At 39.6% G+C, this 25,993-nt stretch overlaps 1 protein-coding gene across 20 annotated transcripts in view; it reads right to left on the reverse strand.

Annotated features, from left to right (window-relative positions):
* The window catches only part of kcnt1b (potassium sodium-activated channel subfamily T member 1b), a 74,855-nt gene extending 49,161 nt beyond the window's left edge, over nt 1–25,694 (reverse strand). For 5 of the 20 annotated variants that reach the window (XM_026188967.1, XM_026188963.1, XM_026188968.1 and 2 more), the window contains exons 1-3: nt 25,354–25,690; nt 21,779–21,827; nt 19,965–20,132 (exon numbers count right to left, since the gene is read on the reverse strand). In XM_026188967.1, the coding sequence (XP_026044752.1) occupies nt 19,965–20,132; nt 21,779–21,827; nt 25,354–25,423 (287 nt within the window). In that variant the 5' untranslated portion in view covers nt 25,424–25,690. Of the gene's footprint in view, nt 1–7,102; nt 7,977–19,964; nt 20,133–21,778; nt 21,828–23,959; nt 24,150–24,599; nt 24,951–25,353 lie in introns of those variants that run through there. The other 15 variants (XM_026188971.1, XM_026188962.1, XM_026188973.1 and 12 more) reach the window with 9 other exon arrangements.
* Between the last annotated feature and the right edge of the window lie 299 nt (nt 25,695–25,993).

Genomic DNA, 25,993 nt, shown 5'->3' on the forward strand with positions numbered 1-25,993 from the left:
ATGGAGCCAAATTTAAACTTCAGAGAGAATTTTAAATCAGTTGTGCAGCAAGAAAGGCCAAAGTGGAATGTGACAATATGTTAGTGAAATTCCTAAAGGAATTCTACCTAAGGCATATAAAATAAACAGGTTAACCAAATACTATATTTGAGTGGCTGTTTCTTACTGCAAGACTTTTCCACCAGGTTTCATTAAGTCACCATTAAACTTCACATGCAAGTAAATATAAACATTTACAGTGGATACTGGTTATATCTGAGGTTAACGTGACATAAAAAAGCATTAAGTTAACCATAAGAACAGATGGAACACTTAACGCAAACCACAGGGAGTCAGTGTACACATCCTCAGGGTCAGTCTCAAAGTTGCCATATTGAGATGACCGTTAAAAGAAGGGAAGTATGTAACACTGAGGGAGGTGACAAACAGAGACATACCCAGATAATTTCACTCACTAACAAATGAATAGATCTGAGGCGCAAAGGGTCACAGGTTAAATGTACAATTTGATTTGAAGCAGAAGAAGTAGTCTTACGTCGATTATTTTCTTACATTCTTCTTACTGAGGCTGAAAGTTGTAGTATTTTATATAATATAGTGTGCATTTTTGTCTGACAACAAATCAAAACGTATGAGTTTTTAAATGGGATTTTTCTTTTATACTGTAATACATAACGTCACAGATTCAAAAATGGAAACAACATGAACACAGTAATTACACAGGTACAAATTTCATGGAAAAAAAAAATCTTGTCTGGGGTCTTGTCTGAGTCAAAAGGCCATTCATGGGGCAGACTTTTATTACACAGATTTTTCTCATTTTAATACCAGTGATTCTTCTTTTGTACACTGCTTTCATTTGGTATATATTCAGAGTATCACTTTGGGATTAGGACATTACTTTCCTTTGTTTTAAAGTGAGAAAATATACCTTAGCTTTGTGTGAGAGAAAAATAAATGTGATATTCTGTCTTCGTACTTATGAACTTGAGGTAAAAGTAAATATAGAAGAAATCACAGCACAGCCCTTTCCTTTAACTCTTGTAAACGGTATGTATACATACTATATGTATACTATATTCAGTCAGGTAACACCACATGTTCAGCTGCCCCCACTCCACCCTTAAGTATTCACTATGACCTATGAAAATATCCCAATAACCCCCAAAAACTCAAAAAAATTTTGAATTTACTGTTAATCTAGTAAGTAAGCTGCTTCAGTGTCTGGAGTATATTTAAAAATATTCCATATCAATTTTGGGGAAAAGTGAATGGACAAAGGGTGGGTTGAATTGTCTTTGAAATCTCTACATGAACAAGGTCTTTATATCAGTCAAACCTATAAAAAAAAGAGGTGGTGGAGGAATATGTGTTGAAAATAAAGACTGCAGAGCTGAGAGGTTTGCGTTGAGAAGATTGTCAAAACTCTAAATGGACTAATGGACTGTCCATTCCACTCAGGAAATAGAGAGGTCACAAGGGAGGACTTTGCCATTTCAGTAATTAATCAAGCACGTTTTACCATCTCAACAATGGCTCTCACTTCCAACATGCCAGTGAAAATGGGTTTCATTCTAATTTCCAAAGATCAGTGTCCATGTACACTCATTTATCTGCAACTTTCTTCTAATGGCTCAATATCCTGAAACTAGGGCTGCACGATTAATCGTTAGAAAATTGCGATCTCAATTCATACTTATGTGCGATCTCATTTCCAAATGACAATGATATAAAAAAAAAAAAAAAAAAGACGACGATTGTACCGCATTTTGATCCGGGACGTAATCTGCATGAAAACAAGCGCTCACTCTTCCTGCTCAACAAATGACAAGGGCGGAGCCTTATACCACGTGATACAGAAGCTGGCTGCTAAAATTGGCAGGGGAAAAAACCCCGTCAACCACCCAAACATCAATAACGGGAACCTTATACAGCGCTTCCCTATACCCGTCGAACTCCCGCAGGCACAAAGAAATTACGGAGGCTATTACTTATCACCTGAACAAAGATATGGCTCCCATCAACACTGTGCAAAACGAGGGATTTAGGAAAATGATCAACACCCTAGACAAACGCTACACAGTGCCGTCCCGCAACTATTTTTCTATTGTTGCACTACCTGCTCTATACACGCAGCGTCGAGCAACGGTGGAGACAGAATTTCAAGCAGTACAACGTTTTGCGGCAACGACATAATGTGAGACATTTGTTGTTTTTATGTTTATTTATTGTTTTTATGTTCAGTCTCACCTGAAGTTGATGTGCAGTTAATAAGTGCAATAAATATTTATACTGGAAAAGAAAATCGTGAGAGAATCGTGATCTCAATTCTAAGCAAAAAAATCGTGATTCTCATTTTACGCAAAATCGTGCAGCCCTACCTGAAACCAAGCAATTCTTTCTTCAAGTAATCTAGAATGATGTTAAAAACATTTCTACAACCTTAAATGATTAATAACATCACATTTTCCACTTCTGAAAGACAGATTCAATTCAGTAAATTCACTTTGAGAATTTAGCACACACAGAACTTTAAGATAAAAAAAAAAAATGTGGACTGCTGGACATTTTTGGGAAATTTCTGAACCATACGAAACACACTGAACCAGGTTTGCAATGCAACACTTTACTAATTTTCTAACAGTTTTATTAGTATATTATCATTGCTTATTACTACATTTCAGCAGTTTGAGATGTTAATTCAGAGTTAAACCAATGAGCAAATGATTAGTCGGCTTATATAAGAGATAATGTACATAAAAACAGGACCATCACTGCTCTGCTGTGATCCCGTTAGTGATTTGGTGGATATTTCACAGCACTTTACTGGTCAATAAAGATGCTATCTGGCTACTAAGAGCTTAAACAATTTAGAGGCTAAAATGAATGGAGACTAGCTTACAACAGATACACTGCATGCAGAGTCTAATCTGTCCCGTTTTCAATTATAATTCAGACGTTATTAGATTATGTCATTAACGTCATGCCTTAGTATACTTAAGATCAAATAATTACAGTAAAGAACAACTTGATTCTCACCTCTTTGGAGCAGATCTGGAGCGAAGGTGTGAGCGGAGGTACTGAGTTATGTGCAACATGACCAGCACTTTCAACGTATGTTTTCCAGTAACATTCAGCTGTGAGAGCTACAGAGATAATGTGGGAGGGCTTCATGCACTTATACTTTATGACTGCAGAAATTACAAAGGCAAATGGGAAGTGTAGTTTTCAGTCTGGTAGCTTGCCATACTGTTCTCCACACATCCCAGAAGCAACTCAAGAGACTCACACTGCAGCATCTCCATTTCATACAGTAATCCTAGACTGAAGTTTAGATGGTAAAGATACTAAATGGTCAAAATGCCCTTAGTCGCACCTTCCCCAAGTCAACTCCCATTACCTTTACCTAATGTTATTCCCCTGCTCCCTCATCACATTTTCTGTCTGTATTCACAGAAAAAGCTAACAGCAAAAGTATCATTCTGGTATATAATATATACTATTCTTCCACTTTAAATCTTGAAAACTGGAGTAACAAAATGAATGAAGGGAGGTTATATGCTTTGCAACAGTGTCAAATATTACTTAGCATAAGTTACTACTTAGAGCAGGTACAGTAAAGAATTATTACCTATAATATCTCTGCTGATGCAATAATAAACATCACAAAGACAAACCTTATCACATATTACATATATACTGTGGAATTTGTCCCTTTTATATCTTTGGGATTATTGGGTCTAATCGAACAGCAGTTTTGTGGCCGTATTGAGTTTTCTACTTAATCCTACTATAAAAGCTACTTTCGGCTACTCCCCTGCCAGACGGGGTCAGCACAGCAGCTAGCTCTGCATTTTTGATTTAGCCTGTTTGTCCTCCCTGACAAAACATCAATGGTGATTTGTTTGTTTGACTGTAACTGAACCAACGACCTTCTACTTGCCCAGCATTTTTGCACAAATTTAATAATTTAAAGTCAACTTTGATGCTTTAATACTGAAGAGGTAATATTAAGTGTACAAGGATACAAGTACACAAGTAGTTTGCTAACTTGGCTAAAAAAGCAGAAGCCCTCTGGACTGACAGACGTGAGCTTCGTGGAAGGCTCTGCGTTGCTGAAATGTCAAATGGGATAAAGCCTACGCTGCACATCAGTCACTCTGCCTTTTATCAAGTTCTTACGCAGCTGACCTAAAAAATTCAAATCATCCTTTGCAATATCCTGGTCCATTCTTAGTGAGAATATACAGTGCATAATAGTGCCTCAGCAAGGCAGACCAAATGCTCGATTTGCAAACACATTTTTCACTGCGAGGACAAAGTGGTGGAGAAGATGGACGAAGCCAAAATAAATCTGCATGTGTTTATCAGTTCTGACCACATCCCGCGTTTAAAAGATGATCCTTCTCTCTCTGTTATTGAAAATCCTCCAAGACTTAATTAGTCTCTCACTGCCTGCAATATTAAGATGTCAATAACGGCCAGAGAATCGATATAAACAAACATAGAGGTGTTGTAAATTATGCCAAAATAGATGAATTCCCTATAGACCGTGCTATACGATGGACCAGATTATTGATTCTTTTACTCTCTCCGCATCCTTTCATTCCTGAGCCAGCTGGACAGAAATCGCCCGCTGGACAGAAATCCCCGCTGACCACATTTCACAACCCAGAAAGCTCTCAGATTACAGACATCACCCTGCAAGTGACTTGGATAAATTAATACACTTTTTTTTTATCTCTGCAAAAATCTGGTCATGTAATGATTGGATGAAAATGAAGGCCAACTTTTATTAATTTATGTCCTCAATTAAGATATAAGCCCTTATCAACAAAACTCGCTACCTTGTAAACAAAGGAGATGGACCGCGCTCAGGGCAACTGGCCAATTAATGCATTAGGTTTTACAGCCAACCCGTTTGTAGATAGTGTACTAGACAACCCTTTAAACAGTCTTGGATGGCAATAAAGCAATAGTCAATATTGTTCAGTGTCTCTAAACCTATTCTTACAGTGTTCAGCTGCCAACAGACTTACTGGCTTTTGTTGGGTTTTAATTGCTCTTACGGATCTGAACTGTCACTTTGACTATATCCACCTACAGGACACCAGTAACTTCAAAAGCTTCATCTCCTCCCTCAGTGTCAAAATCACACATTATAATTTTGGCTAATTATTCACTGTCTTTGCCAGTATCATCATCATCACAAGTACTGATGTGTCATCTGTGAATAATGTTTTCATTAGTGTATATTTCTCCTATTTTTTTTGGTAGCACTGATGACTGAGCTCACCTATTTGCATATATAGGACTTTAAACCTCTGTCTTCATTGTCTTGATCACAGCTGTAATTGCAATTTTTAGTAGACATGTTTTGTTATCTGCTCTACTGTCATGTTCACCACACTGAACATCCGTTTGAACATAACGGTTAGGATTTGACAGCTAATAAAGCTTGACAAAAAACACTGAAAAAAGGAAGACTGAAGACAAAAATCCAATATGAATCACTGGGTTTGTCCCTGTGATGTTGTGAGAGCTTTACTTTGCAAGGTAAAGTTCTTGAGAAACCAGTATGGACTATATGAATAATTGGAACTGAACGGAATCAATAGATGGCTCCCATTTAGTGATAGCTCAAGCCTCAACTCTGATTTATGTCCACCTGAATTCTCAGGGCTTTAGACATCTCTGCCAACTCTGTAACAAACTCTGACATCCTTCCAGATCTGTCATCCAAAATCCAGTAGCTAAAGTTGAGGCGTTTGCCTCGGGGAGGCAGCTTTGCAGAGGTGTGTGTATTCTGCCCATGGTTTTAGCTGAGAAAGTGAAGGGTGGATTCTGTGGTAAAAACTGAATGTTTCTAATCTATCCTCGATATTTAATTAAAGGGGTTTGTTTTTGTTTTGTTTTTATTAAAGTTTCTAATAAACAATGTAGCCAATTATTTTAGGATTATGATTTTTTGATCCAAATGTGCTGCATTTGACATTCTTCCTGTAATCACGTTGTTTAGCTATTTCCCATGCCACTCTGTTGCTTTTGTAGCCTCAATATGGATATTAAAATCACAACCAACAGCAAATGTTCCATCATTCAGAACAGATTAAATCCCAGCAGATCTGATCAAACATGCAGATAAATATCAGTATTTCACATAAAAAGTGAGAAGAAAAATATGTGCTATAAATATTGAGAGACAGGGCACACTGCACCACCAGCATACTGGCTGTGCAGTAGTTTCTGAAGCACAGCCAAATAAGCACACTCTGTTTTCAGTCAACCCAACCTCATAACCTGCAGATAACAGTGCAAATATTAGCTTGAACAGCAGCATTTCTGCAGCTCTTGAGTTCTTTTGTCTCCGAAAGAAAAAAAAAAATGCATCCCTCAGTTGTTACAGGAACCACATCTAATTTGTCTATCAAATTGTAGCAGAGTAAAAGCAGATTTTATGGACTGGTGCCCGCACATTGTGAAATAACATGTAGTATTTTTATATAGGGAGGGGGTATGTGAGGAGCTCTCCTGTGGTTTGCATTTTTATTTCATCTATCAATCTAATATATATGCATTAATAATATTAAAAAAACTTAGCTCATGCAACCTGCAAAAGACTACTTCTACCCCACGCAAACTCTCAGATTCATAAAATTGTAATGGGAATGCAGCATCCACTGAATTATGTAATCCCATACACTGCAGTCATTAAATGAATCCCATTGATGCCTGGAGCAAAATGACTCACGACAGAAATGTTTGCGATCATTCAGCCATCTGTCGTGAAAGTGACTCAAAGAGTCGTACTGGTTGCCTTAATGTTTAATCCCAATGGGAAAATATAGCCTGTAGGACCCGATGCGTAACTACCGTAGTTCCCACACTACGCTGTAAATTTGTGGGAAATGTCAGTTTACAGGCGGACAGCTTTAATGGTAATGAAATATTGATTACGACTACTGTTAATTACCAGCCAAGTTATTAGGAAGACTTGATGTGCCGGTCGCTTGCAACACCGTATTACCGTGAGGATGCTGCGTGTGTGCAAGCGAGCTGCATTTAGAAACATGCGCCTTTGGTGCGGATCTGCGGCAGCTACCTTTGGTCGACATCGCTCCCCAAAGAGCCGATGGTCCGGAGAGGGGTGGAGGGATTGACCCAAGTGGGCTCTGGTGTTTTCTGCACATCGGTCTTGACGTCTGGGTCGATCTCCGAGGGAGAGGGCGTCAGCTTTGCGCCTGCCATGCTTCCCGAGTGTTACCTCCAGCAGATAACGGCCAATATGTTTTTTTCCTCCTGGTGTCAAAATGGGCTCAGTTAGCGACCGACACCGCCGGAAAACCGCATCCCGGTCTCACTGGTGGTGCACGAAGGAGGACGAAGACTGTCTCTCTCCCTGTCGCATCACGGGGTCCTCAGACACACTGAGGGAAGCATGAACTTGTCTCCTGTTAATCGAATCTACCTCCATCCCTGATGGAGATAAGAGGTCCCCGTGCGCGTCTGTGAGATCCTCACGTCGTCACGGTGTAGCGTCAAGAGCTCGACCAACCGGGCTTCCCAGCATGTTACATAACCAAGATGCTCAAATTTAATGACCGCCGATTACTTTTGATCAGGCCAACGTGCCCTTCATTCTTCTTCAGTCCTGTCCCGCAGTAAATCGTCCAGTCAGCTAAAACGAGCTGAAGATTTAGATGCGCCTACACCTTATTGAAACCGTTTTAATGATTAAAAACAGTGCTGAAAATAAATCAAGCTGTCCTCATCTCAACTTCACTGGAAGCTTTAGAAGTGCTATCCTTTCAGTAGCTGCAGGCAGGAGTGACGAAAAACCACATACAAATGAGCAGGTGGATAGGCAAACACTTCAGGCATGATCGTGCTGGTTTGCATGGGAACACGGGACACCTGGAGTTGACATGATATTAGTGTGAGAGTGTGCAGGTGATGAAAAAGAAACCACCAGAGTTTAAAGTTGTAAATGACAAAAAAATAGGAATTGATTTTACAAAGTCATTTTTTAAAGAAAAATATTAATTAAAAAGTGTTTTTAAGAAGCCTGAACTGTTAGAATAAAACTCAACATGTAAACATGAATTTAACCCCGAATTATATGTCCTTTGGGTTTTTTTCAAGTCTTGTAACGGAAGGAGGGCTCTCTCAGTTAGTCAGAGATAAAGGACCCATAATGTACATATTAAGTCATTCAAAGGGAAACCAACGTTGCAGCCACTGATCATTTTGTATGTAAACTGCTTAACACATACTGAACCAGGGATTAAAGATGTGAAGGTATTCTGCAATAGTTTACCTCTTTTGATTTATCTGCTCAATTACTTTATCCTGAATTTCCATACCACACCATACCAATTTTACTTGTAAAACACTTCTTAAACAACCACAGCTGATACAAAGCGATGTATACAAAAACTAACTTCATTGGTAGTCACCTCAAAAGTGGCCTTTAGACTAAAACAGGACAGGTAAAAACAGGTAAGTAGCCTTGCAAATATATTTAAACTCTGTCCAGTATGGATGTTGTCATCAAAAACCCAAGTCTGATTGCCAGATTTTTCACATTTTATTTATAATTCAAATTTATGTCATCTAATAAAAACTGTCTTGCTCACTGAAAAGATTCTTTAGGCATTAATCTAGAATAGTTACTCAAAATCAGTTACATTCCTCATCTTCTGTTCATGATTACAAGCTCACAGACCTATTGTTGGTTATGTGTTTACAGTGTGGTTTATTCCTAATTTAGCCAAAGCAGCCATACATGCTGAACTCCCATTGGTAATGCATTTACAAAACACATTACACACTCCATTTGTGATGCAGATGCTGATCTCAGTTCAACCTGCAGGAAACATTTTAAATTATCTGCTTAAAGTACCCTGGGGATTAGAGAGGCTGGCTTGTGGATGACTGAACGGTTACGTCTTCAGTTTTAGTGGGATCTACACAACTACCTTAACAATCCCATCTGTAACTATAGCATACAGTCAGTTTGGATTTAAGTACAAATGAAACCAACCTTTTACAACAGCCCTTTTTCCGAAGGTAGGATTGATCGCTGGATTAGTTTATGTTCTTTTTCATATTGCACTGTTCTAAAAACATGCTGATTAAACTCTATTTTGAAGGCTGCAGTTTACGGTAGTCTTATACTTTATTGCATTTTACCAAGCTTTAGTGGGAAACAGGGTCAATAAAATTCGAGGAACACTTGTTGATATTACCCAGTACCTTTTAACAGGCTCATGTTCTCTAAAAATCAATGTGTGCATACTCGTAAAATCATAGACAATAATGCTGTCTCCGTGTACTAAAGTCATTTATCTCTGTATAAATATTTGTCAAGCAGCGCGGTGCTGCATTTCAAACTGTAAACTGATAAATGAATCATGTTGTATCATGTGACACATACTCTCGCCAAGACTGTGTTTGTGATCCAAAGTGCTGGAAAGGTAATAGCTGACCATAAGGAAACAGTCCGAAGCATAAAATGACAGTTAATGGAAAGAGAAAAGCAACAATGTATGTGGCATAAAACCAGACAGTGGATTGTAAATGAGTTCACGAGTAGCAGGAAGAAATGTACAGATTTGAGCACAGAGACACTTAGTGGTGAAATAGAGGATTGCAGAGAGAGAGAGAGAGAGAGAGAGAGAGAGAGAGAGAGAGAGAGAGAGAGAGAGAGAGAGAGAGAGAGAGAGAGAGAGAGAGAGAGAGAGAGAGAGAGAGAGAGAGAGAGAGAGAGAGAGAGAGCGCTTTCATGTATTTTACAGTATATCTAACCACACAGATGGCAGTATAGTCCTGGGTTTTATCTCATGTGAGGCTGCAGTAACGAACATCTTTGAACGAGTTGTTCAACCCTTGCAGTTACTTCAGGTGAAGCCCAGACCCAACTCAGGGTTAAAAACGAGATTTAATGAAGCACAAAAGAAGTCGAACGAGTGCCATTGTTCACACTGGATATTTGCATTAATTACATTAGTGGGTAGCACAATGCAGGGATATAACAAACATGTTAAGAGAGGAGTGAAGCCTGCTGGTTGGCTATAGCTGGCACAGCCTTCCACTTAGAAATGCTTGGCAGAAGAACTAAACACAATTATGCAAGATGAGTAACTTCCAGCTGCGAAGATGAAAGGAAAAAGACATTTCTTTTAAAAAAGAAACAGGGTTTTGGGGGCAGAGCTGATGTATGCAACATCATGCTGTGCCATAGTGCTACTGCTGTCACTGTTGAGCTGTATAGCTGGATGCACAACTGCAGCTAATTTATTTGTTTAGAAATGGACACTGATATAGTGGGATTTTTTTTTTAAAAGCAGTCACCTGACAGCAACATTTATTTGCACTTAATGTTTTGAAAGTGGTAAAAGCTTGTTAGACTGAACCAAAGCTGCTGGTGGGCCTAATAAGTCTCCCTTTAAATCTCCGTGATCACTGGGGTCGCCTCAGCATCGTGCTTCGTGCTGCAGATGAGAGTTGAGAGCTGTGATAATGCTTCCTCTGTCAAAACATATTAACGCAGTGAGCTAGCACTGCTGTGGGTGAGCTGTCTCCCTGTGCTCAGTATAGCCAAAGAGGAGGAAGAAGTCTAGCCAATTCCACTGGCAGGCTTACACACAAGAGTGTACACATGCATCTGAGCACTGCAAACGGGGATCCTACTGCTTGCTAACTGCAAACTTGCCAGAGGCTGTTTGGTGCGGAAAAGGTTCAACAACCATTTATCAGTCATAACCTTATGTTCTCTTCCAAAAATGAAGATGACTGTGGAACTTTACTTGAGTAGAATGAGTATGCCAGAGCGCTTGATTCATCCATAATAATAATAATTAGAAGAAACACGCCATCAACTCTTCAAAATGTCAGTTGAGCTGTTAAGTTATTTATGAACAGAGAAAACTCGCTAAAGTAATAAGAAACACTACTTCAGTTTGTGCAACATGTATTTACACCACAACCATCTCGGTAAACTCCTGAATATTTTCCCCCCCGATATAAATACGTTTGAAACCTTTTCTGGCACTTTCGTTAAGCCACATTAATGGCAAACAAATCGACAGTTCCATGAATAAAACAGCTGCTCCCAGCATGACGCTGTACCAAAAATGAGTGGCACGGTTCTCTTCATTTGCCTTACATGAAAGCATCCACTATATACTCCAGTTAGTTTACCTAGATACTCGTTTACTAAATGAACAGCTGAATCATGTAATAATTCAAAAACATACCTGCAATTTTCATTTCACTTACAATAAAATTACTGTTCAGTCTATATAGTACTGATCACTCAGTGTAAACAACCTGAAGGAACATACAAGCATAAAGAACTTTAATGATGCATTTAAATTAACACACAGTTTAGTTAATAGTTTGCACAGTTTGAAAAAGAAAATCTGTTAAAACAAGAAAGTGCACCACTTTATCTTATTTAGCCTTTAAGACCATCACACATCAATTGCAGATTTCAGAAGCTTATACCACAGAACTTCTATGTCAACAGTTTACTAACACAGCACATGTCTGCTCATGAGCAAGCAATGCTGCTACATTAACACTCATGTACAAGACAGGAAAGTGAATCCAGGACAGACTGAATATAAAGGAACAGAGAAAATTGCTATAATGCTATGATGTGAGGTGCTGTAGACAGGAGATGAAAAAGTCATCAGGTGATTGGCAGGCAGATGAATTACTTGAAAGGGCTGCCACTGGGCTCTTTCCTAAAATACTGCTGCACATTCATGATCAGTGAACCATAGCAGCTTTATTGATTATAAAACATTTACCTGATTGCCTTTAGGCAGGAGAACCAGATAATCACAGCAGCACACATGAAATCACCCTACAACACAGCTATACAACAGCAACTTAAGATAGATTTATAAGTGATAATTAGTGTTAAAGCTTATTATACTCAAGGGAAAAAGCAGTTGTTGTAACATTTAAGAAAAACATGGGAACGCTTTCAAATTCAAAGCCAGTTTTAGTATTTAGGTTTTGCAGTTTTGCTAGACCCTTTGAACTAGTGGGTAGAAATGTGGTTGGCCATTGCTAAATAATCCACTATGTGGAGCTGTACTTGCATCCTCAATACCGGAGCTCCCTGGTCTATGTTTACAAGCTCAACCAAGTACTTCCATCATTGCTTTTGCTTATTAAAGTCTGACAAGCCAAGTCCACTGATGCTAATTAAGTTGGCAAGACAAAGCACGAGAGCTAAATGGCAAATGCACCAGAGATTTCAAGGCTCAAAGATGCAGTGGCCCAGAAGAGAAACAAATTCTGAGGGGGTAAATGAAATCTTAATTCTTCTCAAGCACCACCTTCAATAATTCTCCCTTTGCAGTCTTTCTCTAATTGCACGTCCCACTTGAGCTATCCCTCTGAGACTATGCACTCAGACACTGTGATGTTCCAAATGATTTCATATAAAGACTAATAAAACCTTTTATGAGAGCTGCATGCTCATTCCTTTCTGCTTAAGCAGGTCGTGTCATTTTCACTAATACCTCCACTGCGCTGATGGGAAATAAATCTGGCTAGAAATCGTCGAAACAGAGCTCCCTACAAATTGGGCTTTTTAGCAATGCAACGCTTCGACAGACTCATTTCCACCATTTCCGCTCACTGGCTGAACAAATCCTTAGAGAAACTTGTCTCAAAATAGACAGAAATTGGACAACATGCTTGGGTCCTGCACTTCATTGTGACAATAACAACAACTCTTAAACTCACAGCATGTCAAGAAAAACACAGCCACTCCGCAGCTAATGAGAACAAGTCTGCCGTCCTTAAGTGTCGCCTACCCACTCTGCGCTGATTGCGATGACTAATGCCACCTATGGTCTTAATTTCAAGCTCTGTTTGCTAAGCGGAAATGCACATGTCACCAGTAACAACACACACACACACATTTTGAAGCACATCAGACTTTTAAGTGAGATGACGTCTGGAAGTCATCAGGTCGAAATTGGCGATGCAAAATGTCTCATGGTATTCAAGTTGCCGTTTCTCCTTTATCATTACATACTAATAATTTGGACAGCATGGAAACTAGGGACACAAACAGGCGATAGCTTAATTACAATGCTTGCCACAGCAAATGAAACGACAGCTGTCATTTGTTGCTATCAACAAAAATTTGGAAAATGCTGCTATATGTAACTGCTTATTAGCTACATATAATCATATAATCAAATGAAAAACTAGTGGAGGAAATGAGACTTCATATACAGTGTTTTGACATACATACAGCAGTTTGAGTCAGGTCACTGTAGTCATAAACACTTTGTGGTGGCAGAAACCAGTGAGTACCCCTGGAAATGTTCAAGAAGGAAACTGTTATAGAACACTATTACTGAAATGCTGAGATTTAAGACAGAAAACCAATAAACAGACCAGACTAAAGGAATTGTAAACACACTTGAGACAAAGTAGGTGATGTATACATGATTCAACTACAGAGTTACATGTCAGTAGAGTTAAGGAATATATTTAGTGAATAAATGAGTCACATGGTGATATTCTGTGACATTACATTTAATGTATACTAATTTATACTAATTTTATTTATACTATTATACTATGAAGTAACTTATTTTTTATCACTGTGGTTACAACGTGATGACCGAATATCCAAGGATCCTAAAAAGTCCAGACTTTGTTCCCTCATTCTTCAATTATTCAAGCTACAGTCAGTGTATAGAGGCTCCTGCAGTGAATAATTAGACTTGTTTATCATCGCCCACATATTGTACAGCTGCATTTTATGTCCTTGCCTGTAGCTATAGGTACTACATAAGTTTTTTATGCAAAGACCAATCAACAAATCTTGGTATATGTCCTGGAGAGGAATGCAAAGTACAAAAATGTATTTTGTTTAATATACACATGTAAACAAATAAAAGCTCTTAGGGTCCTGTTGATCTTGTATACTAGGCTTTCCAGGATCCATGTTTGAGGCATTGAGTCATAGGCTTTCTTGTATTTAATCAGGCAGTGCACAGGTTGGTGAGCTTGATCTTGCAGTCTTGGGCAACAGCTCTGTCTACAAATAGCTGGTGTTTTCCCGCTCTGGTACACTGCTAATTCCTTTTTGTGCCCAGCTAATGTATTGAGCCATGTGCCTGTTCTTCTTAGCCGCTATGATGCCTGACAGGAACTTCCATGTGATAGTAAGGCAGGTTATAGCGGCCGGTAGTTGAATGGGTCCCTTCTGGGAGTCTACTAGACACTAAGCATTGCTGTCCTTCTTCCATATCCGCAACCATTATTGCTCCTTGTCCAGCATTGGCGGGGCTGTTCTCATATTATTCCCCTTCCACTGAGAGTACACTTCTCTTACCTCTCTAGTAAACCTCTTCAACCAGCTGATGAAAGCTGTGAGTCTTTGTCTGGCAGTCTTCAGGTAACGGGCAGCTTGGTGTTTCTTTATCGCACTTTTCTGCAGCTCCGATAGTTGGCTAACATCCCCCCGTGCTATCTTGATCTTGGCCTCTAGTCTCTTTCTCCATGGACGGCACTGTTCATCTTATCTACTGGCTGTTCATCTTATAGCCAAGCATCTCAGAAATCACAGGCGCTGTGGTGTAGATCAGCTGGTTGGTTTCATTGATGGTCACAGTAAGGATTGTCTGCAATGCTGCATTCACATCTTCTAGTAGACCTACAGATGGTACTTCACTTAGGGTTTGCTTGTAAAAGTTGTGACTAGCTGTGTGTTTTTCAGGGTATAGCTAGATCAAGTCAAATATAACCATATATCACTTTCTGTTTGGCTTCTTTAAAAAATAAGTCATAATTATTTGCAAATATTAAGCATAAAGCATTAGCTGTTTTATTTAAAAGAAAAAGTCAACATCAGTAACTTTGCATCAAATGTAAATGTACAACAAAAACTTCTCTGTGTGTGCTTGTTACATAAGATAATAAGTGACAAATGTATAAAGACATCAGTATAAGGACAAGTTTTTCCATTTCTGCCCCCTATATATGATGAAATGAATTTGCTGCATGCATTTAAATGGCATTCAAGTTGTTCACTAACAAAAGGCATCATTGTGTGCACGTTGCACCTGGTATTATCTGATTATATCTAGCTGGACCAATCCATCCTCATCTTTACAGTTTGACTCATCACTTTCCCTCTGGTCCTTTGTCTTTCTTCTTTCCTCCATCCCATTTACTCGTTCCAACACGTTCCCTTCCTTTGAGTTTTTGTGCTCCTTCTGCTCATCATATTCCCCTTTCGTTTTGTTCTGTATCTTATCCTCCTCCTAAACTCGGTCCGATTGAAATCATTCAGGCATCAAATCCCAATAGCCACTTCTGCCACAGAATCAGTGCAAACAAACAGCTGCTGCCAGTATCAGTGCACAATTATTGTCTCAGGATGTGTAATTCTGCATGGAGTTTGGTTTTGCAGTATTTATATGGTCAAAACAAAACCATGTTGAGTCAAAGTGTGTCCAACTCCACTTCACAAAACATGACATTTTTGATTGACCAGAAACATACAGCCTGGTGTCTTGGAAAAATCTAACAACTGAGGTTTATGAAATAATTCAGAATTATAAATGGCAATATGAATGAATGAGTCTAATCTGAGACCAGCTGTTCCTTGACAGCAGATCACAAGTCAGTATTAGATCACCACTGCAAGTGGCTCTATTTGACTCACAAGGATGTGTCGAGTTGATAAGGTGACCGATTAACACTCACCCTGTCAGCTTCACACCCAGGGGACCCTGCCTTGATAAGAGGCCAGAAGAAAAAAAACACAAAAACACAAAAAAAGACCACAGAGATAAGACAGATTCAACTAATTTTCTTCTGCTCTGTTTTTAACTCTATTGGCATTTGTACATGAATTTGGTGGGCTGTTTCCATTTCTGACTTTGATTGAGGTTAGCTGGCTGACAGACTGAGGAATAAACCCACATACACACACTCAGATATATAATCAGACATTGACAGGTCCATACACCAGCGTGCCCACACTCAGGGCACATACACGAACACCTGTTTAGTGCATGCACACACACACACACATACACACACACACAAATTGCTCGACTTCAGTGTGAATGCTGCTCTTCAGCGCCCACACAACCAAGTCGTCATTATGGCCCTCTGAAACCCAACCCTGGAGATAATGACAGCCCAGGAGGGAGATTACCCCCCTCCTCCCCACACAGGCATCTACACTGTACGCCCACATCCACACTACAGACACAGAGATGAGTGGAAATAAAGGGAAACACTTACATAGACAGCACAGAAGGGCTTAATACTGTTGCACCGTCGCACATTGAACAATTTGCATTTGCGTACAAACAGAAAAACAGCAAAGAATACATTCACAGTGACACTCGGGCACTTCTCCACAATAAATGAGTTCACATCCAGGCACAAAAAAAGTACGGTTTTAGTATCTGGCTTTTGTCTCCCCCCAGTCCTTTGCAAATCTAAAACACGACTACAACAAAGCAGGTTCCAGTAAACATGAGCAAGTTGAGCAATCTCATCTAAATTATGCCAATAAAAGTGAGTAGCAATAACTCTACATGCATGAGAGAACACCGTCTAACCAAAAAGCCATTTTTGTGGATTAAAACTTAGAATGGTTTGCAAGATAGTAATCACTGTAGAAGATAACACAAAAACAGATTACTAATATGTTTTGTTTTTGGCGATAAGGCCATAAGCAGTGAATGGCCTTATCGCCATTATTTTATTAATATTTCATTCACTTTGCAACAAACTGCCCCCTCCCCTTTTATGTGCTTCTGATAACCCGGTGCCTTGGTGGACTCCCTTAATGATGTATCTTTATTTGGTGCGTTATCTCTGCAACCCACTGCCTTTAACTCTAAAAGCACATCATGACAAATGAAAGAAAAACAGATACAGAAGGTCATCAGGGCAGCAAGGTGCTGATTCCTCCCTCTGGGAGGTAATTTGTTTTCAGGCTTCAGACTTCACAAAGGTTCAGCACAGGAAATAGTCAACATCTCAACCCATGAGCATGCAGAAGATCATCAAGCTAGAAAAAGCATGTCCCCAAGGCAAAGTGACATCATCTGTTTGAATTTCCACTCCAGAGATCAGAAAATAGGGATTACTCTGCACTAGCATAAGACAGTATCAATAGCAGTGTACTTTTTGGTGCTTTTCCTATTGATTTCCTGTGTATATGTACATGTGTATCTATGTATTTTACAGCTGTTGTTTGGATTTGGTTATCCTCTGTTTTTCTTGGCAGGATTTGTGAATTACGTGGCTCTGTGGAAACACCAAGAATGTGCATGCATATGTACACACACACTAAGGCATACATGTGCTGGTAGCTAAGCAACAAGCTCTAATTACCTTCTGCAATTCAATAATGTTCAGCAAAACATTCATTTGCAGGGGAACAGTCTTAAGATACATGACACAGAACCCATACGGGACAAAAGATAAGAGATATGTTACCTAATGACTATATTGCCATGTATATTTTCCATGCATTTCCACTGTTAAACATACAGCGAGATATATTATACACAAGTTGTGCATTATCTCACTTTCACTCAAACGACTTGTTTGTCAACATTAAATGGCTAATGCAGTAAAAGGGAAACCTTTGCGCACTCTGGGAAAGCACACAGGAACAATAAACATGTGTGCGTGTAGTGGGGGGTGGGTTGTGGGGGTGGGTTGTGGGGATTGTGTATTTTTCTGCTGCTCTAAATGTTATCTGTAGACACATGCCTTGCATTTCTCTCTAAAAACATAGTGATGGTGTTTAACTGATAGGATCCCCAGTGACACTAGGCAGATGAACAAAGAAATAAAATGATAGGTAGTGGTATACCAAAGCATTTGCAAGTTATCTATTCCAATTCATTAATTAAGACTTGGTCTGGCTCATTGTGAGCAAACATCAGTTATTGAAATTGTATAAACCTCAGAAATCAAACAGTACTGACAAAAAAAAACAGAAAAAAACAAAAAACACATTGTAACTTTACTTCATTTAAATAGCAGCACAGACTCTCTAGTGACAAACTGTCCAAGTCTTTGGACCTTAGGGCAAGATAAACATCTATCTTTTTACTTTGAACATTACTCAAAATGAAGTGTTAATCATAATCAGTATCTGCGCAGCAACTGCCCCTCTACATTGATAGGGAGAGCTTTGTTTTCTGTCAACAGTTGTTATGCTGTGATTACACTAAGCAAAGCAAAGTTTCTTTGTGGCCAGATTTCAGACAGAGTTTATGCAGCAAAGCAAATTGATATACAAATCAAGGGAAATCAGCATCTTGCAGGAATTACAATATTTTAACTTTGGAAGAAAATTTGCTTCTCAGTATGTCCCTTAGAGCTGGGATTATCCTGATGCTGACAATGAGAAATTGAGAACTAATTTATTGACTGTGTTTGTGGGCAGCTGGAGCTGTCTGATTCAACTGCACTTCTAGACAAAGATAGGGAGAAAAGGAGTGGGCTTGGAGAGAAGTGAGTGAAATTATAGGACTTAATGGTAAGTTCTGAAAAAATGTTTCTGATTTAAGCTATCAGTTGTACTCCTCCTCCTCTGCCTTTTGTTGGATGTTAGGGGTGCACATTTTTATTATGTGAATACACCATGAGAGGTCGTGTTCACCCACGTAAACACTGTCCATAATTGCCGGCTAGATGTGATTGCCACCTTCAGCTCCATCTGATTTGTCCAGGCAACTGCAGTATGAACTGGCAGAATGTCAGACACCTCAAGATACCACTAGGGTCATGCCATTTAGTGTGTTTTCAGATACAGCATCTGCTGTAGCCTAGCAAAAAAAGCTTCTTAAGTCCCCTGTCATTCCTGTTTCTTTAAGCAATTTTCACTCATTGTCTGAGAGTGTTTGGACACCTTGTGAGATAACATTGTAGGCAAAGCGTCTGGTTTTAGTCTTTGCTTATAACCACCAGTATTCATAAGTCTTTTTCTCGAACTCAAATGGATCAAATGCAACAGAACAAAATACTGAGAACACAACCACACGTCTTTTGGAAGCTTCAATGGTTCTGCTCCTTTTTCCTGTTGTTTTTAACAGGAAAGCTGTGAAAACTAGAAAACTAATATCACTTCCCTTCTCAACTAGGAAATATAACAAAGCAGTGTGTGTGTGTGTGTGTGTGTGTGTGTGTGGGGGGGGGGGGGGGGTGTCGTCTCCATACTTCTCCATAGTGTAGAACGGGGAACTGGATTAGGAACTGGATTCACATCACTGAGCCGCAGTGCATTGAGGATAAAACGTTATGGAAGCCTTCATATAAAGTCTCACAAGTTGAAATAGTGAAAGTTCATTTTAACACACAAATCTCTGACAAATCAAAAGTAAGTCCACCATACAAAGCTTTGGCTGCCAGTTTCCTCTTTGCAAGCCAGTATACAATGGACTGCTGATCCTTTAGTGAGATGCCTTCATTTCAGCACCACGGAGAGCTCCACAGCACTCAGCCATGCCTGAGGCTAATTTTTCCCCTCTTGGGTAGCAAACAGCATCTGTTGGTCTGCCTCTCCAACCGCAGCGATAACTGTACTCCCAAACACTACAGCACTCTGGTGACTGTAGCGCCAGTCAAGGGTAAATAAAAAAATAAATATATATATACTTAATCCAGCTATACCCTGAAAAACACAAATCTCGTTACAGCTGTTACAAGTAGAATTTTCAGCTAATTCTATTTTATGTGATTTTCTTATTTCAGTAGAATTCTGGCCAAAGTAGTATCAGTTTGCTCAATTTATTGTCATTTACTCTAGGAGAGACTTCTTCTTAATAAAGACTGCAAGATTTCAGGTTCTCTGTTGTTGTTATTGTACAAAAAAGATCCACAATATTCCTGGGCAGTCTCTCACATGTCACACACACAAACTTAAAGAGAGCTTTTCGTGCTACCTGTCATCATTCTGAAATGTCTGGTCCCCCAGCAGCAAGTCCCTGAATCGGTAACGAGGTGGGAGCGGAGGCACCCCTGAATCCACATCGGCCATCTTGAGAGCTGAGATGTCCAGAATAACACCAGAGTTGCTGCTGTTGTTTTTCTGCACGGTCTCAGTGGATGGCCTGCATGACGAGAAAGACAGCAGAATCTGCTCAGCAACCTGTCTGCTAGTACAACGGTGACATTTTAAAACAACGTATTCAGCTGAGAACAGACACAACAAAAGTGTACGTGACGCTGTTAATTTAGAGGCTGGCTCTAATTGAAAAAGCATATTACAAAGTTTTAAAACATATGTGAGGAAAGTTATGGTTGTATAATGCACTTGTCTGCAATCACAAAGGTGGTTGCTCGGGGGAACAATGACAAACATTTTACTGTAATGCTCACATGCCAATTTATTCACATGGGACAAAAAGGAAACCACAGCAAACAGAAAAGGCCCATTATCCATTCCATGAAATCCCAAGTAAACACGACATGCATTTATGAGGATGACACACTGAGCACACTGATAATGACAATGAAGATTCTTGACCAGCTATTAAGCTCTTGTGCTGCTAACACAGCTGAGAAAACAGCTTAAGCAGAAATGGTTTGCAATGGGCACACAGACCCTATTTTAAGCCTAAATCCTGACATGGATAATAATCTAAACCATGTGACTTGATGCAACTGACTTATTTCACAAACATCTTGTATTATGTATTATTGTATTAAAGGAAACATACAAACATGCATACATGCATTATTCAAAAAGAAAGGGAACGACATATGAATATGCAACCTATTTACATTTTACAATATACATTATTGCTGCAGCTGCGGCCTTATTGGTCCATCCCCAATAAACATTTCCCTGGTCACATAAAACGACGGGCAAATTAAAAACTACTGCAACCAGAATGTCAACAGTTAAAATCCAGACATTAGAAATGAAGCCAGAAGGATGATGGTTTGTTGCAACAATTGCTGAGAAGTGTATATTACACTTAGTGTAATACTACATGACGCCATTACCTTGATTAATACTACTTCACATCAGCTCTCTCTCACCAGCTCCACATGCAATATGTTTCAAGGAAAAGGAGGAACTAGAAGTAACTAATGCAGCTTTAAATGTCAGCACTATGCAGTAGCCTAATGACTCACACTGAGATTAAATGAGATTGGTGCAAATAAATAAGCTGAAGTAAAATGTTTTTCATTTTTCATTTCTCTTGCACCTATTGTCATTTATTATTTTACTTTTTAAAACAAAACTTTAATTTATGGCAACTAACAGGTGGATGCAAGCTGTAGTCAGCACTTCTCTCCAAGGCTTCTGCTCTGCTAATTCAAGTCATGGACTAGAGCTCAAGGTTATTGTGGTTGTGGTGGTGCTTTATGTAATAAATTGTCTAGTTTTCTGTTTGGCTGACTGTATTTAAATCCCATCAAATTTATGAATGTAGCCTGCAAATGAAGCAAGTCTCCATGAGCTGGTAACTCAACACTTAAAGCTTTTGCCCAAACACTTTCATTTCAAGCTCCAAAATGACTCAAGGAATGCAAAGAGCAACTTGAAAATTCAGATTACATTTTGATAAGGCAATCTATGGAGCAGTAGTAGTGGAGGCACACTACAGGTAAAGACCATTTTCAAAGAACAATGTGCATTTACACAAAATTAAGCAGCTGTTTTTTTTCAAATATTGTGGCTAATTATTGCATGCGTTTCCACCTTGTCACACAGTAACACATGTAGGGAAGTTCTTCAGGAAGTTACCTGTCACCGAGGGAACTCGATGATCGGCGTGGAGGGTTCATCACTGGCTCTTACAGGGGGACATCAATGATGAATGAGAGCGAGAGCAAGAGAGAGAGAAAAGGGAAAAGAGAGATTAAACAACACTTATAAAAACTCTCCTCTTAAGACCTTTTGAAAGAGGTCGATCACATCCACTGCCTGTTTCACAGCTTACACGCAAAGATCAGTGCGCACTCTCAAACTTTCTGGTTTTTACATAGAGCAGGATTACACCAACACATTTATGCAAGGGTACAGTTTGATATTACCGAGTTGTCCCTCTCCAACATCTCCACTCGATGGTGCTTAACTTTTTTATATTGCATCTTTTCATAAAGTGGAAAGCAGCAAGTGGGTTAATCAGCTACTATCTGCATGTGTTTATTAAAGGCACCCTAGTGTACATTTTAATCTTTGCAATAGTGAGGAGGGATTCCCTTGTCAAGATGCTGTTAGCACATTTTTTTCTGCCCATGAAGCAAAACAAACAGATGGAAGGTCATTTCAGAAACAGGACAAAGACCGTTCTTAAATACATACAGTGTAGGTACAATATACCAAAGCTTCATCTGTCTGGTTGAACAAGATGGGCATCCGTGTCTGCACTTCCATGACATTTTTTTACATTTCCAGCTAAAAGATAAACCTAGACTTTCTGTTGATGTGCCTTTGGTTTATTGCTAAACTGTCTACAGAGGGAAAATAAGTGGGTAATACAGAGCTAAGTGTGTGTCTGTGGTTTTCATACTACGGTGTGGGCAATCTTGAGTGGGCTAATAGCAACCAGAGACATGATCTCCCTTATTAACAGTGAAGGCACAGTCCCCCAGAAGGGCAGACAGAGAAAAGAGAGATAGGTTATGACCGCGAGTACGGTGGAGAGGAAAGAAAGCCAAAACCAGAAACAAAAGGAGGTGAATGCAGAAGAATAAAGAATATAGTACTCTCAATGTGTTCTTTACTTTAGGAGACATCAGAAGTTAAGAAGAACTACATGACAAGATAAAAGAGACAGAGAACTGTACATTCAGCTGTGCAAGTAAAATTAGCACGTCCCCATACAGTATAAAAGAAAAAAAAATACAGAGCCTGTGACCTCTGAGAACTCACTTAATGGAGGAGGCAAAGTGACCACAATAAAAGGGAAAAAGAGTCGCTTGCGGTAAGAGAGTGTCTCATTTTAATGGAGCGAATGTCGTGGATTCAGACCAAAGAGAGCAGATGGAGCGAGGAAAAGCATGTGCAGGGAAGGCATAAAACTCGTCTTTAAATAAATAACGGGAACCAGGGCGAGAAGAAGACTAAAAAGAATCAAATTCGACTTACAATGGCTGTAAAAATCTGCAATCGTCTTCTTCAGAATTATGTATTTCAAAAGGTCAGATGAGACTAACTGCCTTTCAGATTTCAATGCAGAGACCAATATCTAGACATAATGCTCAGCACAGTCTGCAAGCAAAAAAAAGGAAATCTGTGATTAAAACCATCATCTGTGAAACATATTTATCAAAATTCCACATTTGAAAAAAGTTTGTTAGTGACAACAAAACTTTTAATTAGTGGAAAAATGGGGGCGGGTTACTTATTAAGGTGTTGGATGATTGAGCCATCGGAATTGACTCTTCAAACGTTTTTAACCTCCACAGAGAGGCAGGACACCAAGATTTCCCCAGCTGATGATGCTATTCTAAAGCAAACTCACATTATTTTCTGACTCAATCAAGGCATTCAGTGGCCCCTATGAATGAAGGTAATGGAATCCTGGAAGAGCCCACTGAGCATCAATATAAAGCTGATAACTGTATTGATTTGCAGTGATGAACAATGGCAGAAAGATGCTCTCCACCACAGTGAATCAGCCCATCCTCACTGCAATTACCAAGGGTTCAGCTTTAATACAGATACAATTAATACAGACATACATAACGCAGAAATGCAGTCATGATATTTTCATGACAACCAAAACATCTGCATTTACGTCCACCACAGATGTTATGGCAACACAATATAAATAACAGAGAAAATAATAATAATCTTACTTCACGGTACAGCATCTGCCACCAAAGCTTTACAATAAACTTGATGATATTCGCTGAACTAATACGCGTTAAAACACATAGGTGCATCTGTACCCTGTGATTTCCTGTTAACTTCGTTTACCTGGCTGTGCTCCCGTTTCTGGCCGAGGTCCCAGCATCGTAAACTTAGGTTTGATTTAGATAATCTCCATTCGCTCTCCATACTGCACTGCGTGTGCGACACAGGATGCTTCCCAACAACGAGTACCCGCGAAAGCTATGTCATCACTGGAAAGTGACAATTGCAAGAGTTGTGGGGTGGAAGTTAGCTCCTGTGATCAGAGGTGGGAAGAAAAGGGATCCAACTGTGAGCTTTGGGGGTTTAGTTAAATCCCATCAACCCAAAGAAGGGTCTCCTGACGGCAAAGCGCGAAGCCTGACTTGCTAACTTCCTGCCATTATCATTATCACATGTACGCGATTATGGCACACCTGACATTAAACGTAAATATTCATGGGCGAAAAAAAAACAAACAAAAAACAACCGACTGACTTCCTTGTCGCTTAGCAACAACTTTGTTTGCCACTGTTGCCGAACTACATTTCGTGGCGGAAGGAGGACGGACGTTAAGTTAACGATAAACTTGCGCTCGTCTTTTTAATTAGCTCGCAGTCCCCTGTAACCGTTGTCAGCTGCTGTTATATAACAACCCTTGCCCTCGGAATCACTCAAAGTACAGCTTCTCTTCGCTGTTGACTCCTGCCATGTAACGTCTGCTTACGCATATGAAGTAACACATCAAGTAAGCGCGCTGTCCACCGGGTTTCCACGCTGTCCGGACAACATCATCATCCTCATCCTTGCTTCCCAGGACACAGCGGGTGAGGGGCGCTGATTTCCTAACCTGAAGTCACCACCGGTGCCTCGCCACCTACCGGACAACCTTGGAATAATTCGTCGTCTGCCGAGGAAACTGAAGCGTTTAATGCTGACAGGAAATTTCTAATTTAAAAAGAGCTTTTAGTGAAATGAAAAAAAAATCACCTAATAATAGATTCTGCAGTTCTGCGCTGTCACGGTTATTCCCACCCCAAATCATGACAGCGCAGAATTCTTTCAAAGTTATGTCAAGGCAAAAGACTGGCTCTTGTTTATTTATTTTTAAGAAGTGGTATTTAATGGGTAGTGACAGATGTACCTATATATCCAAACACGTTTGTTTGGAGAAAAAAAGTGCATTAAAGTGCAACTATTCTTCTACTATTATATTTCCACTACCACACAATAAATTGCATGTGGGGGGAGCTTTACTCTTAGCCTCATACTGGCCAGGAAAAGACCAAAACATCACAACAGTCCCCAAAATTATTAAGTTATTTGTTGATCCTTATAATTATCAATATCCAGCAACATTTTATGGAGCATATACACAGCACGTGTAGAGTCTTGGCAAGTTACACTTGCAATATCTTCCTACAACACACAGGGAAAAATTACATACATAAATGTATATATGTATTTCTGTTAAACCATACCTGCAACAGCTGCTCTGTCCTCTGCTATTTGCCTCACAACTGTCCCCCTCACATTGAAGAAAATATTCATTCTGTGTGCACAGTGGCACGACTGGGGAGACACCGCTGGTTCCTGTGTGTCTGTGGAAAAGCCGCGCTACTCTGTGTGCGTTCCTTGTGCTGAGCCTCTCCACATTTCAGCCCATTATTCTCCAGGGGAAAGAGCTCTGAGCGTCATCGTTTTAAAGCCCACACAGCCTCTTATGCTTTCCCATGCCAGCAGTCAGATCTCACTCACTCACTCACTCACTCACTCACTCACTAGTCTCGCTAAGGATCTTGATTCCCACAGATTTTCTTCTCCACTTGATTTGTCTGATTTTGTTGGTTTACACCGCAGCAGGCACTTACCCTTCCTATCAGTGGATGTTTACACAAGCTCAATGATTAAATATGGTGAAGCACTTTATTTACAGTCACTGCTGTGGGTCATTTACAGTCATTTCCCGCATACTTTGAATAGACTGAGCCACTTGCAAAAATTCAGTGATATGATTAACGTCTACATAAATTTCAAAGATGTCTCCAGCTTATTGAAATAACTCAGAAAGGAGCTGTGATTGGTTACTTTTAACACACTTCACATGAACCATGCCTCATT

Source organism: Astatotilapia calliptera, chromosome 12, assembly GCF_900246225.1.
Source record: "Astatotilapia calliptera chromosome 12, fAstCal1.2, whole genome shotgun sequence".
NCBI classification, from domain to species: Eukaryota; Metazoa; Chordata; class Actinopteri; order Cichliformes; family Cichlidae; genus Astatotilapia; species Astatotilapia calliptera.